At 41.9% G+C, this 17,304-nt stretch overlaps 1 protein-coding gene across 4 annotated transcripts in view; it reads right to left on the reverse strand.

Annotated features, from left to right (window-relative positions):
* Positions 1-17,304, reverse strand: part of LOC108162778 (stathmin) — a 72,341-nt gene that overhangs the window by 32,775 nt on the left and 22,262 nt on the right. The window contains exon 1 of one of the 4 annotated variants that reach the window (XM_017297678.2): positions 7,467-7,972. The exons of 2 other annotated variants lie outside the window; for them this stretch is intronic. In XM_017297678.2, coding sequence (XP_017153167.1) covers positions 7,467-7,545 — 79 coding nt within the window. In that variant the 5' untranslated portion in view covers positions 7,546-7,972. Of the gene's footprint in view, positions 1-7,466; positions 7,973-17,304 lie in introns of those variants that run through there. One more of the 4 variants, XM_017297676.2, reaches the window with a different exon arrangement.

Consider the following 17,304-nt stretch of genomic DNA (forward strand, 5'->3'; position numbering starts at 1 on the left):
CACGACCCGAAGACGGCGCCTCCTGTGGCAAGGAAAGGATACAAACGAGCGGCAACGGCAGCGGCGGCGGCGCAATATGCGAATGTCAGTGTCATTGTTGAAGTGTTTGATTGTTGCCAGATGGGTTGCAACTAGGATGAGAGGCTTAGACGTGTAATGGGAGTGGAATGCATGCATGAATTATTTAACAGCAGCGCCCCCACGAGAGAGTCTCTATCTCAAGGGTCCAGACGGGGGAGGAGAAGAGCAAACAGTTGACGTTTGACATGAATGGTGGGGTGGGTTGGGGTGGGGTAGTGGCTGGGGCAGGGTCATAAGCACAGGGTCCTCGAAAAAGCAGCTGAAAAGGAAAAGAAAAAGAAAGAAAAAAATAGTGCAAATGCAATTTACGCCACAAACAAAGGAGCACAAAAATCAGACACAAAATAGGAAAGAATGGGCGGGAAAAACTCCCCACTAAAAGGAGAGCCTCCAGTGGAAAAAGGAAATGTTGCTGCTGCCCCCCCTGCCACCAGAGTACAGGCACTCACTGAAGTTGAAGAAAATTGCATTAAGTGAGGCAGACAGCGAAATAGAGGCACGTAGATGAGCGCCAGCTGCCAGCCGCCATCCCATCTGTGCTCGGACGAGGAATTTTCGGTTGTGTGAAAGCCCTGCAAAGGGCTGGAGGTTATCCCCCTCCCTCCCCGCAAGGCCACAGAGGAGCAGGAGAGGGGGGGCAGGTGGCAGCATATGCCCCGTGCATATGTCATATCTGTCGCTCTTCCAGACAGACATTTCTCTGCGTGCAGCACGCGGTTTGTTTTATGCTATCCAAAATTTGGTTAGTCATAAATTTAAGTTTCCGGAGAGCTTTTCCCACAACCAGCACCAAAAAAAATACCTCTAAAAATATTCCACTTTAGTTTATTTTCGTGTAAAAATTTGCAAACAGACTCAGATTTCTTTTAAATAGTAGAAAAATACGGAGTGAAATTACCATTTTGATGGTGGAAGTTCGAAGCAAGATATCTGCTCTTTTCTTTGCTAAAAATATGCTAAAATATTCCCGGGGTTTTCCTTTCCATTTCCTGGGGAAATTCCCCTTTAAGTACCAGATCTCAATCAATTCTTAACTGAATTTAAGGTATAAAACCTTCAACTGTTTCAAGTTCCTTAAACCCCACTGCACCCCCCAAGATATTCCTCAAAAGTATCGCATAAAAATAAAGAGAAAAAGAGAAAAAGGGATAAAGGATGAACAAAAGTCATGCGGGAATATCCCGATGCATCCGTCTTCTGCCAACGTTGGGTCAACAATTTTATGGACTCGCAGAGTCGCAAAGAATCGCCACAGGAAGAAGGAGCTCCTCCAGAGAGCAGTCGCTGGCGAAGGAAACTGTCGTCGAAGCATTGACGGATGATGACATATACCCACAGAATTTCCATGCAAGGACCCTTCACTTTTATCGTCGGAACTGTCCACATATTTAAATGTTAAAATGCTGAATGTCGAAATGGATATGCAGTTCAGTGTTCGCGAGCCAATTTGCTGGCCGAAGAGAGCATGTGGCATGCCCACTGGCATGACAATGAGCGAAAAGTCACCGAAATATGCAAGTTCATTAATTTTTTGGAGAGCCGAGGAAAACCAACAAAAGAAATGAAAATTAAGTAATGTTATGTATGCGTCTGTTACGTGAGGCACATGCGAAAGAGGGCGAAACAAAAGGAAGGAGCTGAAGCTGGAGCTGGAGCCTACTGGAAGGAAGTAAGGATAATATGGAAAAATGTGCCCGCTACGTGACAGAGTGGCCCAAATATTTCAACGTACTGCCCCACCAAGAGGAGATGGAGTTGATGCCACAGCTGCAGCTGTGGCAGAGATACATTTCACCAAATAAAGTTAAAAAGTTCTCCGCAAGAAACTAAAGAAAATTTGATTACAACGAATGTTAGATGGGATACGTGAGAATGGATGAGGTGGCCTGAAGCATGAAATGTGCTCAAGGCTTAAGGAAATCGTTGTAACGAGTCTGGAAATTACACTAATTTGAATTAGGGGTAAACCAAGGAGGGAAATACAGAGGAATATCTACCTCAAGTGTCCCTAAATACACCGATATTCTTCATTTGTATTATTCCTAGAAGACTTCTTCGACTTTTTTAAATCGGAAATTTCCTTTTCCAATGAAGTTGGATCAAAGTTTTTCCTACATCTATGTTTGTTTAAAGAATAACTAAATGCAGAAAAAGAATGATAGAACCAAAGGAGCTCCGTAAAAGAGAATTTCCTGCCTTTGATAGATTCCTCTGCGAATTTCCTTTGTGCTTTTCAGCCTCTGGCCATCCCACAGATTTAATTTGCTCCTCTAAGTTCTCTCTCTCTTTCTTTTTTTGCCCCTCTATCGGTTCCTCTCAATGTTTCATGTGCTTTTAAACGAGTGAAAATTACACACAAGAGACGACACTCGAAAGAGTCGGTGGCATTATTAATGACTTTCGACAGTCAGTTTGTTGGAACACCGAGGACGCCCCCCCTCCCCCCCAAAGCCCCGCCACAGAAAAGGTGTTGGCCGCGCGGCAGGAAATGAAAACACGGTTTCGTAAAAGTTCGCCTGCCACAGGACATGGATGGAGCTCGGCCGTAAAACAGATCCAGACGAGTGTTTGTCAAATTTGACAGGCGCTTCACACACAAAAAAAAAGAAGGGACAGCACAGGACAGGATAGGACAGGATAGGACAGGAAAAAGTATTTGTTTATGGCTGGCAGCTGTATTCATAAACATTGGAGTTTTATTTATGAGTGTGGTATGGGGTGTGGTAGGTATTTTTCCAAGGATTTTACGCCGAAAAAGGTCCTTTCCAAGCGCCACCCTTTTTCCGCTTTTCTTGTAATTGAATGAAGCATTTCAGAATCGTTTGGGATAATTATTACTATGTGGATTCTATTGTACAATTTTATGCCGTAAAGGCAGGAAAAACTGTGCTTCTGGCTGCTATTCAAGCATCGAAAAACATTCGAAATATTTCCCCTACACACATCCTTGACTTCCCCAAAAGTCACTTAAGTTTCATATCACATCGACAGGAAATCCTCTGGCAGCTGCTAATGAGGCAACTTTCAGCATGCCACATTCTCCCATTCCCCAAAACCACAAAAAAGATTCCGTTTTTCCTTCTCCTGTTTTTCATCCATTTTCAAGGCCAAATCTAAGGAAAATGGAGTCACGCAAATGTTACATAACAATCAAATGGGTTTCTTTTGCTGTAAAAAAATAAAAAAAAAACTACAAGTAATTTCTTTAATTAATTTCACAGTCTATGCCTTTTTTTTTGGTTCAATCGATCCCATGGCCGTCTAGCGTTAAACGTTTACTAAATCTAATAAATATTCTAACAAGATAAAAGCAGGAGACTACCCCCGACCCTCGTCCCTTGTCCCGCCCACACACACAAAATGTTGGCGTGCGGAAAAATGCCGGCACTGGCGCCCAAATGTCGGCCACATTCAGTCGTCAAGGACTCGAAGGACATTTTGGTTAATGAGACACACGCATACTTAATGCGAGAAGGCAAAAGTATTTTTATTTGAGGGGGTAACAGGGGTAGCAGGAGGAGGAGGTATCACCGCTCCACTGGGGCACATTCGTCGAAAGATGGGAGTGCGGACTGCGATTCGATATGCCGTATAAATTTCCCCTAAATAAAAGGACACATTCTTTAACAATACCAAGAAAGTAAAGCATTGGGAAGGAGGTATTCGGGGATTTTTATGGTATTTTATTATAATTTTAAGGGAAAACTAAATTGTTATTTTAATTTCCACATTTTAGACTTGAAAATCTCTGAGAATTTAATATATATTTTACAGAACCCCAGCAAAAACTCTAATTAGTGGGTATCTTTCAGTCGAAAGACCGTCTGTTGCCCATCGCTGTACGAGTGCCATTAGTACCTACACATGTTCTACAGCTTAGTGGGGGGGGGGGGGGGGGTCCTATAGTCAAACCCACTAATTCATCATACTAATATGTCGTCTGATCCACAAGCCACAAGAGCTGCCGAGAGCTATTTTGGCAGCGTTGTGTATCTGCCAGATACATCACATTAAATTCCCACTGATGTCAGTTTGAGAGTTGATTTGTCTCTGCCCCACTCTCCGCCCTCTGCTGTCTCTGCGTCTTGCAATTTATCTTAATTGATTTATGCTGGAGGCAGCAGCATCAGGAGAGCCCACATAGAGTCCTTGACTCAAGGAATTCTCTACTGTGGAGCATCGTCTTTGCCTTGAATGTTATTAATGTAATTTTTGGCGGCTTTTGCATGCCAAGTGTTTGTAATTTATCTAATTGCTCGTTAGATTAGCAAAGGGATCTAATGAAGCAGGCCCAACAGATTGGAGGGACATTATTGTGGGTTTTGTGGGTAATAAAAAGGGCTTTTATGGGAGTGAAAGATGATTCGATGCGAAAGATACTGCATTTAAGGGTGGAATATACGCATTTTCCATGTTCTTTCAGCTCTTAAAACTATATTTTATAACAAAAAAAAGAACAATACATTAATTGTTTGTCCTCCCCCGCAAGCCCTCCCCCTCCTGTGATGGAAATGCACTCGAACGTATAATTTTCTTTTTTGGCAAATTTCCAATCGAACTCAAGCATAAATGTAAAACTGGGGGGCCCCTGCCCCCCCGCCCCTCTATTTCCCTTTTGCTCATCGCACGTTTTCCGTTGCTCCTTCCATCCATCCTGTGAAAACAGCAGCAGCCAAAAAGCATTTTGAATTGCAATTTCGCAGCAAGGAAATCTAATTTGCCGAAGCGAAAAAGCCAAAAGGGCTAGAAACGGTGCCCCACAAGGGGAAGATACTCGTATGGGCATGGTGTGGGGGAGGGGGTGTGTGGTATGTGTGTGCCCCAAAGCGCTGACAATTAGAGGCATCGCAAGGCCCAAGCTAAATTAAAATCGTGCCCTGCCATCGTCAGCCTTGGCTGGAGGCGGACGGCATGGTGTTGAGGCAGTGGCAGTGCCAGAAACCTTACTTTCAAATTAAGGACACCAGCAAAGACATGCAGATTACATATTTAACACATGTTGCAAGTTCCATTTGATTAATGTCATTCGACACTTGTCCATTAGTTGATTGAAATTACAATTTGGAAGGGCCTATCCATCTTTTTGGCAGGCCAGATGGACAGATGGACCTCAAGGTACAGTTGCCGCGGCTCTAAAAGAGGGGTTTCCATAGAAAACTGTAATATTTGGGTGGAAAGACTGTCCACAGTACCCTTGAAAGTAGATTAGATTACTTTTTGGTATGATATGTTCCACATTCGGCATTTATCTTTCTCTAAAAACTTCTCCTTCTCCTTAGAAATCCATCAAATTGAAGAACCAATTACAGAACACAGAATAAACGTTGGTGCGCGGCACAGGTTGTCTCTTAAAATTGATTTGTAATCGCCCTGCCCCCCAACCCATCCCCGCCAGTAAATATGCAATGTTCCAGGCACCTTAAACGGTCGGCCCCCAGCGGAATAGGCCCGTTTCTCACACGCTCTTCCTCTCCCTCTCGCCCCCACCCCTTCGCGCATGTCGTCGTCGTCGTCAGTCGTCATTGCTTTTTACTCGTGTCTTTTTTTTCATTGTTGTTTTTTCTCCTACTGTTTTTTTTTTTATGTAAGAACCGGCAGAGCTCTGTCAATAAATCAATAAATGCCGTCCTTTTGTCGTCATTCCGGCCTGTGCTCTGCTCTGCTCTGCTCTGCACTTGGCGCTGCTCGCTCGTCCGTGTGCATATTGCGCAATCATTTTACACGTGTGTGTGTAAGTGTGTTTGCGGCGATTATTATTGTGTTTTAATAGCCCCCTCAATCACACATATGCCCCCCCCATGCTCCTATATGTATATCCCATATAAATAGGATATAAAAATCAAGGCATAACTGCGACTAGTCGTCGTGGCAGAACGAATGTCATTCGAGTGTGTAATATAGACATTCATATGCATTACACAAAGGACCTGTGAACGCAAGGACCTTCGGTGTATCTTTGTGTGCGGCTCAAATTAAATTCCATGCCTATAAAGACACAGAGGGAGAGAGAGCGAGAGAGAGGAGTGGTCTGGTGTGGAGGCGACTCTCCTCCATCGAGTGGTGACTCATTTTGTTGGCCGCCGGCGGCTGACTGGCGCCCCATGCGATGTTGGTACTGCCATAGAAAAAAACACAAGAAAATTAAAGTTTTGGGAGGGGAGTGGGGGGGGGGACAAAAATTGTTATTGCCTGCCTTTTGGCGTTTTAGTTTTTTTTTTTTACTTTTTGTAGATTTTCTTTTATACCTAATTTTTCGTAGATGGGACATTGATTTTTCCTGTATAATTGAGCAGTTTTGGGGTCCTTCTTTCTCTTATTTTTACATTACTTAATTTATCCTGAATAGCTTTGCTGTGATTAACGATTCGTTGGGCGAACTCCGTGGGATATCAATAAATATCGAATTAGATGAAATTTCGTGAACTTTTATTGGGTTTCGACCTGTAAAGTTCCTTTAAAGTTGGCACCAAAGTCACTTCCTTTGACTGTCTTTCCCCTTTGTGTATATATTTTTCTAGCAATCGAAAACTTTTATTGAACCTAATTGGCTTCTCAAAACTCGCCCTCAAACAGGACCCTGAAGTGGTCGAAAAATAAGGGAATAAAATTCCACAAAAAATGCAGGAAAAACCAACAATCCCTCTACAATAAATAGACACCAAAAAACAACAACAAATAAAAGAGCGACACACACAGAAAACCCTCCAGGGGGGAAAGAAGAGAGAAGACAACTTAACTTTTGTACAAGGACATGGCCAAAACAACTTTGGCATACGAAAGCAGTTAACAAAAAAAAAAGAACAAACAAAAAAAGAGTCAACATTTTGGGTAGGGGCTATGGTTGGGGGCATACTACGAAGCAAAGGTATGTGAGATGCTAGCATCCAAAAGAAGCACACGAATTACCCTGAACTTTCACCCAACAAACAACAACAACAACAAAAACAAATTGGTTGACCTTCAAAAGCCAGAGAGCCTCTGGTTATAGGAGAACTATGTCCCAGAAATATGTGGAAATAATTGACGCTTACAAATAACGTATTTAAAGCCATGGAAAATATATGAAAAATGAACTGAATAAATTCCATAAAATGTTAAAAACATAAGAAGATCTTACGGCAAGACGAGTCACAGTGGCTGAGCCCTGACATGGTCTCTCTCAGGGTATTCAGACCATCTCCAAGATCCTTTAGGAGAGACCAGACACTATCCAAGTCCCTTAAAACAGCAGAGATCTTAAAGAAATTCCTTTAAATCAAAGTTTTTCTTAGTCTCAAACCAGAGACCCCATAAATTGCACACAAATCAAACTGTTACCGAGGTTTTACAGGACCCTCCTTATAGGGAGCGTGTGTGTGTGTGTTTGTGTGTGTGTTTCGTCTTACCCGCTGGCAGAATGCCCGGTGCCCGGCAGGTGTGGCAGAAGCACTGCATCACCGAATCGCGTACTAATCCAATCAGCATTTTGAATTTGTATTTGTTTTTTGGCTTGAAAGATTGCTCGGATATGTGTGGATTGTATTTGAGTTTCCTTTGGTTTTCCTTGGGGCTCTCCTTCTCTTTTGTGGCACAAAACTGTAACTACTATTTTTTTTTTTTTTTTTGTTCAATTTTAAGAGGCAACCACTTGCTGCTTTTCTTGTGTGTTTAAATTTCTTTTTGATTTTCAATCTTTGGGGGAATTTTCTTTCGATTGCTGCCTGAGAGTATGCTACGGTTTTTTTGTTTCAATTGAATTTCCGCTGCTTTAAATTATTTAAATGATTTATACGAGCATTTCCCTTTCTGCTACTGCTGTTCCTACGGGACTACACGCGTGTGGGGCCTATGAATATGTCGTTCTCTCAGATTCGGGGAAACCCTTCCAGAAACAAGCGACGGAACGACGACTGTTACGAGCACTACGAGCGACAGAGACAAACTGAATTATGCCGATGTTAATTTTTCAACAGCAGGCGAACGACTGACAGACGACTGCGTCGGATTGCGGGACTGCGGGACTGCGGGACCGAGGGACCGAACGACTGACGACTGAAGGACCGACGGCCCAACGAGCGATGAGAGACGACGGCGCCAACGCACGTCCCACGACCCACGACCCACGTCCCATGCTGACGCCGATGCCGATGCCAGCGTCGACGCTGCGTTTTCGTGGCAGCAAGGACAATGCACAGAGCACGAAAGTACAAACCAAACATTTGGCGGGGGGGCGGCAACACCACCCAAGCAGAGGACAGCTAGAGAGAGAGAGAGAGAGAGCGAGCGAGCGCAGCGACCGGTGGGCAGAGAGAGCATAAAAGAGCCGAAAGGGCAGTTTGCATAGCGGCTGAGAGAGCGGCAGTAAGCGAGAGAGAGAGAGAGAGAGAGAGAGAGAGAGTGTGTAATGTTTTATTGAGGGTTGGCTATGCTTTTGGCCATAAGAGCGGCTTGAGCTTCGGCCAATTTTAAATTTTAAAATTATAAATATCGGTAACAGAATTAAATAATTCCTAAAATTACAAGAAAAAATTCCTCTTAGCTTAAAAATATTTTCTCCTATTTTTGGTAACAATTTTTCATACTATTTTTAAAAAAATTTTATATATAATTATAATTTTTCGAAATTACTACGATTCGAAGCCTGCGCAGAGCTCAGGCCCAGTGGGAGAGCGATAGAGAGAGAGAGTGCGGTTTCAGAGAGAGCAGCCACTGAAAGCCGGGGCAAGTGCATTAGAAAAAGCCGGTTACTTCATAATATTCAAAGTTTAATTCAAATTCGAGAGGAGTGCGCGAAAAATATATATTAAAACTAAGAAAAATATTTGAATTTTAAAGAATTTAATTATAGAATTGATATTGGCTAAAATGATGAAAATTAGAGGAGACAAATCTATAATTTTTGCACAAAACTAAATTCTTGATTTAAAAAAATTGTAGAATATTTTTACAACTTTTATAGAACTTTAACAAGAATTTATATTTACAATGTCAGTTTTGAACAGCATTTTAAGTATTCAAAACCCAATAGAAAAATTCCACAACATAATTTCAAACCTATTCAAACGGTTTCGAACCACAAAAAACTTTGTGCTGGCAATGCCTCAGCTTCGAGAGAGACACAACAAGAGAAAGAGAGTAATAGTTCGCTTTCGAACATCGAAGACGAAGAATATTAACTGCAATTAAATTAGACGCGTTACAAAAAGTCGAAAATGTGCGAGAGAAGAAAGTAGGGGGTGGAGAAAGAGGGAGGAGAAAGAGCAAAAGACTCGAAAGAGAGTGAGGGACAGCGAAGAGACAGGGAAAGCGATGGGGAAGTGACGGCACAGAGCAACTGTCAAAGAACAATAAATAAAACGGCGATGACTCAAAAAAGCAGCCAAAAGCCGAAAAACAGAGGGAATGCGGAATGGTTCCAATATTTTGTTGACGGGAGTGTGAAGCTGGCGACGCGTCGGGGCTCCACTTGGCTTCGGGCTCGCGTTGGGGTAGGGATCGGCAGAAGGGCGGACAGGACAAGGATATAGAGCGGACATTTAAATAGCAGAACGGCGCCAGCAAAACTAACCGCACACATGGCAAGGGCCGTCGATGAATCACGATTGTGGAGCAGCGGGTGGGGAGGGGATTGAGAGGGGGAAGAAAGTGGAGAGAGAGAGAGACAGAGAGAGAGAGAGAAGAATAGTAAATGAGACCTATCGTATAGGCCTGCAGGCGATGGGTTTTTGCTGCCTTCTCTAGCACTTATTACCATTACACTCGAAAAAAATTAGAGATCATAAGGATTATAAATTTGTTAATAAAAAAAAAGATGAAATAAAATTAATTCATTTCAAAAAATTTAAAATTAAAATGTAATTTGGATTTTTATTATAAAGAAAAACACCCCAAAAACGTATTTGATCTCGGAAACCATAAGAGCTAGCAGAGCCAAGTTATGTCAAATGTTAGCCACAATTTAAACAATAGCGTAATGATATTTTCTGAAATGATATATATAACTATGATCTACAGATCTACCAAAATTCACCCAAGTCGAATGGTTTTTCGAGACAGAATAAGAGAAATATGTTTCATATGAACCAGTTGTTCTCCTTTCTTTGGGAATTTCGACCACAGAACTTTCTTTTGCTTTTTTTTCTTCAGTGTACACTCGCCTACATGGACAAAGGCCATACTCTTGTGCACACTATCGCCTACACACTCCATTCCCCTGCAGCCATAGCCATGGACACGACCATGTTCCCTGTCGAGGCATGTCGAAGCTGATGTCTGCTGGCGCTTCTGTTTCTGAGAGAGAGAAGGAAGCAAAGGAGTAGCTGCAGGAGAAGCTCTGGAAGAGTGCTTTGGGGGGACAGGGCTAGTGCCTATCATGATGGCAGCTTGTCGAAGGCATCGAAGCACAATTGTTCAACAATATTAGTTGTTGATTGTTGGAGGACGGGGTTTCCCGATGTGGATGGGAAAATGGTGCGAGGACTATTGCGAGCGAGAATGGTTTTGCATTTGAATTGGTTTGCTGTGGAATCATTTGCCGGCAAACAGGAACGTGAGTGCCACACAGCCACCATCCGGTGTGTCATGCCATAAATGGTTGACTTTTCCACAGGAGTGGATGAGCGGAAAGCAAGGGAATGGAATGGAGAGAGGAGTGGATTGGAGTGGAGTGGAGTGGGGCAGGGATTACAGAGGAGGAGTGGAGTGGTATTCCATCCGTATGTGTATGTCGTATAACGATGTCAAAAGTGTGAACCATTTGTGTGTTAAACGGCCATCAGTTTAGCACACAATTGTGTGTTAAGTGGACACAAAAGTATTTTAATAATATTATGTGTTCACCCAGCAGCGAAAGCAGGAGAGAAATGCAGATGGAGAGGGAGATGGAGAAAGGTATGGCAAAGATTTCGTAACTTACTTGTGGGCGGATGTGATCAAGGATTAAATTACAAGGAATATTATAGTGGGTGCTCTGCCATAAAGGTTTATATTGCAGATGGAACTTACCTGCAAAAGAGAAGAGAGAAATATGATTAGATATTTTATAAGGAAAAGAAATGTACATATTTTGTATTCAGAGCAGGGATAGTAATGATAAATATTTTAAATATTTTAAATAACTAAAATTATAAACTTAAAACTCTTTCCAATTTACATTATTAAAATCAGAAATAATTATGTTTCTTAATTTTTATAACATTTGAAGTAAAAATAAAATTTAAAATTTGAGTTCATGATTAATGATTAATTAATAATTATAATAATTAAAATTAGAAAAAAAAACTTTTCTGATTTAGTTTATCAAAATCAGACAGAACTATAATTTTGAATGTTTATAATAAAAATAAGTTAAAAATTTGTATTATTAAAATCTGATATAACTCTTACTTCTAATTTAAAAATAATAATAATTTGTATTCAATTTAATTTAAAAAAATTATATTAAAACTCAAAAAGAAAAATAAGTTTCGGATGTTATTTTTATTTTATTTTTTATTTTTTTTAATTATAGAAATTTTTCGGTTGACACTTTACCGCTTAAAAGATATTAAAATTCGAATTTAATAATAATAATTTTTTTTTTTGGAAGTAACTTAATAAAATTAGAATATTTTTACATTTACATTTCAAGATATTAGAATTCGAATTTAATTTTAAATTTTCAAATTAATAATTACAAATAATAATAATAATGAAATAATAATCTTTGATTATTAGGATAAAAGTTGTATAATATAATGTTGCAGAACTTAAAGAATAATTTTGGAAATTCCAACCCATTTATAGCGTTATTTTTTCACCCAAGGAATGCCTTAAGGTGTCTCCAATAAATTCCTATAACAAATAACTTAGCATAGAAATACAATCCTCTATCGTTTTCCCCCCCTCTCTATCGTGTTTTAGCTATCGCATTTCCCTCTAAATCCCCTCTTAAGAGGCTACAGAGTATCCATGCCATTGAGGAGTGTTGGAATGTTGAATGGCGGAAACGACACTTAATCGAAGTACATCTCTTGACGCTTCTCTCTGGCTGCAAGCCACCGTTTCTCTGCTGTGCCAATCGATTGGTTGAATTAATTACAGACCTACGGATAGTGGAAGGCGGATAGCGAAAAGACTTAATTGAAATGCATTTCCCCCATTTGCATTTGCAGTTCTCCACGGCATAGCAGCACACAACACTTTCTTCATCGTTTAATGAAGCCTCTAAACATCCACTTTAATCCCATGAATGCAGAGGAGACAAACCGCAAATCATTCACAGACTCACAGACTCACAGACGGACCTCCCACCGATTAGGGCCCTCAAATGCATGGTTATTATCCCCAGCCCGTCACCCTTCACCCTCCACCCGTTCTACGAGTACGTATGATAATTGCCATGTACAAGGGATACACGTTATACCCATCATGTCTAAAGAGGAGTCTCCTTCCCCCCCCCACTTGACGGCAGAATTAACTGCTTAAGTGAAGGGGAAATCATAACATTTTCTTTGGCTACGAGGCGGAGCGGAGGCACGGCACGCAACTGTTTGCTGCTGTTTGTTGGTTTTTGCTTAGAACATGCCCCCCCCCCACAGCACACTATCTGCCACACTCTTCCCCGTCTGCCCCGTCACCCGCTTTGATTGGCACCACGTGCCGTTGCCTGTGCTTCGAGCACACACACGATTTATGCATACATTTTCGCATGTCGGAAAACTGTATGCGTGAAAGGCGAAAGAGGGTTGCCCCAATCTTAAGAAGTGCTACTCCTCGATAATCCACAATTTCCATACTCCACTCTCTCGATCTCGATCCACCCTCGCGCTGCCTGTGTACTTTTATATAGTTTTTTCGTCTGCCAGTGCCGCCTGATTTCGTCATCGCCTTGCATGACTCACAGGCTGCGGTGCTGCACTCCCCAACACCCACAGCCATACTCAGTGCCTCCCCCTTAAGGCTCTAGCCGCTCTCTCTTTTTGGCCAAAAAGGCGCAACTAAAATGTTGGCAATAACAACTGTCGTCGCCGTCTCGACGTCGTCGCTTGTCGTTTTGCACAAATAATAATACGAATACTTGTGCTCGTACAACCCCCAGGGTGGAAAGGAGAGTGCAACCCCCGATGTACCCCCCTTTCCCCCTTCCATGCAAAATTAACAGCTGAGCCAAAAGCCGGGGAGTTCGATTGCATGTTTAGGGCACATTGCAAGTGGCCCAAACGCAGAGCGCCCCCCTCATACTCATATATCCCCATATCCATCTCAATTTCTGGCTACCTTTTTTACCATTCTATAGATTGAATTTCAAAGTTGTTTTCTCTCTCTTTTGGGGGATATTCTCACCTACTGCTGTTGGCCCGCATTTTGTTTGCATTTTCGCTTGCGTGTGCCTTTGGCTAAGCTCCTGCCAGGGACTTCCTTCCTCCTTCCCTTCCCATTTCTCCTTTTGTATAGAGCTTCAGAGGGGAGCAGGGAGTGGACTCCTTCGGAGGCCAGGAGCGACTCCCTCTGCCATTCCTACCAGGCCCAGGGCCCGCACTCAGGACTCCAGGACTCCAGGACTCGGGACTCCAGGACTCCAGGACTCTGTGTTCGTTGTCGCCTTTTGTTTATTTCAAAATTGAATTTTTCGTACCATTTTATTCTGTTTGCGCTTTTATTTTTGTTGTCTTTCGTTTTGGAGTATTTTACTTGCTTTTGGCCATTTCATTTTGCCTCGATTTAAAGTTGTCAATTTGGTTCCGCAATACCCTTTCAGAGAGGGTATGATGGGCACTTTCTAAGGTGGCTTTGGCACTGAACAAAAAGGGGAAACCCTCAAGCAGGAACACCAAAACAATGGTTCGAAATCATACAATTTTATCGAAATTGAAAGTTCTTTTAATTTCTTTTTTTACTTTATTTTTTTGTTTATTTCTTTATTTATTTCTTTTTATTTATCTATTTCTTTTTATTTATCTATTTCTTTTTATTTATCTATTTCTTTTTATTTATCTATTTCTTTTTATTTATTTATTTATTTATATATTTCTTTTCATTTATTTATTTATCTATTTCTTTTTATTTATTTATTTATCTATTTCTTTTTATTTATTTATTTATCTATTTCTTTTTATTTATTTATTTATTTCTTTTTATTTATTTTTTTGTTTATCTATTTCTTTTTATTTATTTATCTAGTTCTTGTTATTTAATTATTTTTTTCTCTTTATTTATTTTTATTTTTATTTTTTTCTCTTTATTTATTTTTTGTTTCTCTTTATTTATTTATTTATTTATTTTTATTTTATATTTTTTTTTCTTTATTAATTTTTTTTTCTCTTTATTTATTTATTTATGTATTTTTTTCTCTTTATTTATTTATTTATTTATTTTATTTTATTTGAATTTTTTTATCTTTTTTCTCTCTCTTGTTCTTTTTTTTATTTCTCTTTTATTTCCACACCTGTTAAAAGTTTCCACCATCAAAAACCGAAATCATCCTTGCATGGACCGTGTTTATAGGGTATTAAAAACTTCAGTTTCGTACAAGTTTCTCTTCGTTTTATTTCGTTTTGTCGCAGGCCACTTAATGGATTCTGGCACCAGCGGCAGTGTCGTCTAGCTTAAAATGTTTGATGTTTTTCTGTTTTTTGCTTTCCTCAAGCTTCCTTTTTTTTCTTCGGAAAGATTTCAAGCTGTGAAAAGTTTGAGGAAAAACTTTTTCTGGCTGCTAATTTGCGGACGGAACAACGGAAGGGAAATACTGAAGGAAGGAGCTCTTGTTCGGAAGAGAGCTTAGAGGATAAGGAACTTAACAACGTGTCATGGTCGCTGGGGTCACACACACACACACACTCACACACACACACAAACAAACAGGTTTTCCATCCCATCCCCGGGCTCTGGCCCCCGCCGTCTCATAATCAATCCAATCAGGCCGGGCAGCCCCTTCAGTGATGCACAAACAATGCACAAATCGGAGGGGCAGGAGCAGGGTCCTCAGGGAGGACCTCAAAATCGAATTTGCAATACGGCAAACACACAGACACACACACAAGACACAGAGACAACATTAATAATGTCCTTCGGCTGCGTTACAGGCACGTACCACATGACAGAGGGAGGGCCAGTGGGTATGGAGGGGGCATAGGGGGCATAGGGAGCGAGTGAGCGAGGGAACGAGGGAAGGACACATTATGGCATTTACTTGGAAGCCATCTATATGTAGATTATGATCGGCATTGTCTGCCTTGCGAGTCCTTGCTTCGGAAAACGACTCTGCTGCCTCTGCTACTGTCGCCTCGGAGTCCTCGACTCGTCCTTTCGGGCTGGCTGGTGGCTCTCGAGTCAGGCGCCGAGGGTCGTACCATATCAGCGCCATCGTCATCATCGTCGGCTGCAGTTTAATGAACCTTTCGGAAACTATTTTTACAATTATTTCCCCTCTTCCCAGAGCTTTGAACTTTTTTGTCTTTGGCTGGAGAATATTTAGAGCGTATGGATTTCGGATATATGTATTTTGGAGAGTGTTTTTTTGTTAATGGAAGCTATAAATAATACTTGGAATTTAAGTATATTGTTGTTGCTTTCCTGGGAAGGACTTTTGCTCCTCGACAAAGATTGTGTGCATTGTTGCTGGATTCTGGGACCGACTCAGCTGCCCAGAAACGAAGCCCAGAAGGAAACGGGGCCGCTGTCAGAATCGAATCATAGGTGAAGAGAGGATTGAAATACCTATGTCTAAAGGGCATGCAACATCTTGAAGATAGTCTTTGCTGATAATCAATGGAAGCTATAGATGAGCTTCTGAAAAAGGCCTTCAAGATCCCACTTCCAGATCAAACTTCCTCAGGGCTGTCACATGGCTTTTCGCAAATACAATACACCCTGATTACCCTCTGATTACCCCCTGATTACCTGTGTATAATCATAATTGATTGATTGCTTTGTGGAATCAAATGATTACACGCCGAAACCCACATCATATACATAATCCTTACAAACATCTAAAAACTTGGACCAAAACTTTCGAAAACTGAACAGAGAATTTTTCACAATTTGTCAATTTCAAGAGGGGATAAGAAGAGAGGAGTAAAGGAGGATAGCGATAGATATAGAGGATGGAAGAGAGACCTTTAAAAACTGTAAGGAAAACAGCAGAGGCAAACAGGCGAAAACGGTTGTTGGCCTTAGCAACGAGCCAGTGGAGCCCATCGGGCGGAGAACCCAAACAGCCAGAATGAGGGCCACGACCAGGACCCAGGAGCAGGTTCAAGCAGCCAGAAACACTGCCAACCAGGGGCAGGAGAGGGCAGGGCTGGGGAGGGGAGCTGGTCTACAAAAGGAAGCTTATATTGTAGGGGAAATAGACGAGTCAAGTGCAGTGGCAGGACCGGTAGCAGGACCTGCCCCACCCGTTGTTGTAACAGAAAACCCAATTGCCGGTTTCAGGATTTTTGGACTGCATGCGGCCAGGCCACGTCACGTCTGTTTGGCCAGGACACACACGAGGAGGAGGAGTGTTCTGCAGGAGTACGACGTCATTGCGGTTTAGCGAAGAACAGGACTTGGGACTCTCTCTCTCTCTTGGGGAAGACAACACCAGCTGCGGTTTTGCAACAATAAAAGGATCAAAGGGATACAATGTCTTGCTGGGGCAACTACACATGCAACACGCAGTAGTTGCACGCCGCCTCAAGACACGTGTGCATAAGGATATGCCTGGTATTGGTAATAGAGTAATTCAATATTGGGTGTGGCACAGCCACCGGCCCTGCCCCTGCCACCTCGATTCTTTTATGTCTGCATTTGAGGCACTCTCTAGACCTATTGATTTTCCTTCAGAAAACTTCAGACAGCTAACCCTCTCCCCCCCGGCGCCCTTCACTCTTCCAAGTTCTGCTCCCTGCCTTGAAAGGAAATCCTTCCACTGCTCTGAGGATATCAGTTGCTGCCGCTGAAGCGTCGCTTCATTAGGCAACACTTTAAGCACAACAATGGGCCACCAATCGACGACTTCACACTTCCCCAAGGATGCCAGGACCGCCAACGTTATTAAAAAGGAATCGACAGGGTCCTGATATATTCACGACATCGTTGACAATCCTTTCTCGCCCACACGCCATTCCTCAAAGCCAAAGCCCAAAGGCGGCAGCTGCCGAAGCAGGAAAACCAACACCAAGGGCCAAGGAAAACCACTTGAGGAGTTCCGAGGAGGAAATCCATGGAATGGTGAAGGATATCACGAAATGATGAGCTCTCGAAATCATTGAAAGGAGTCGA

This window comes from Drosophila miranda, chromosome 4 (assembly GCF_003369915.1).
Source record: "Drosophila miranda strain MSH22 chromosome 4, D.miranda_PacBio2.1, whole genome shotgun sequence".
Classification (NCBI taxonomy): Eukaryota; Metazoa; Arthropoda; class Insecta; order Diptera; family Drosophilidae; genus Drosophila; species Drosophila miranda.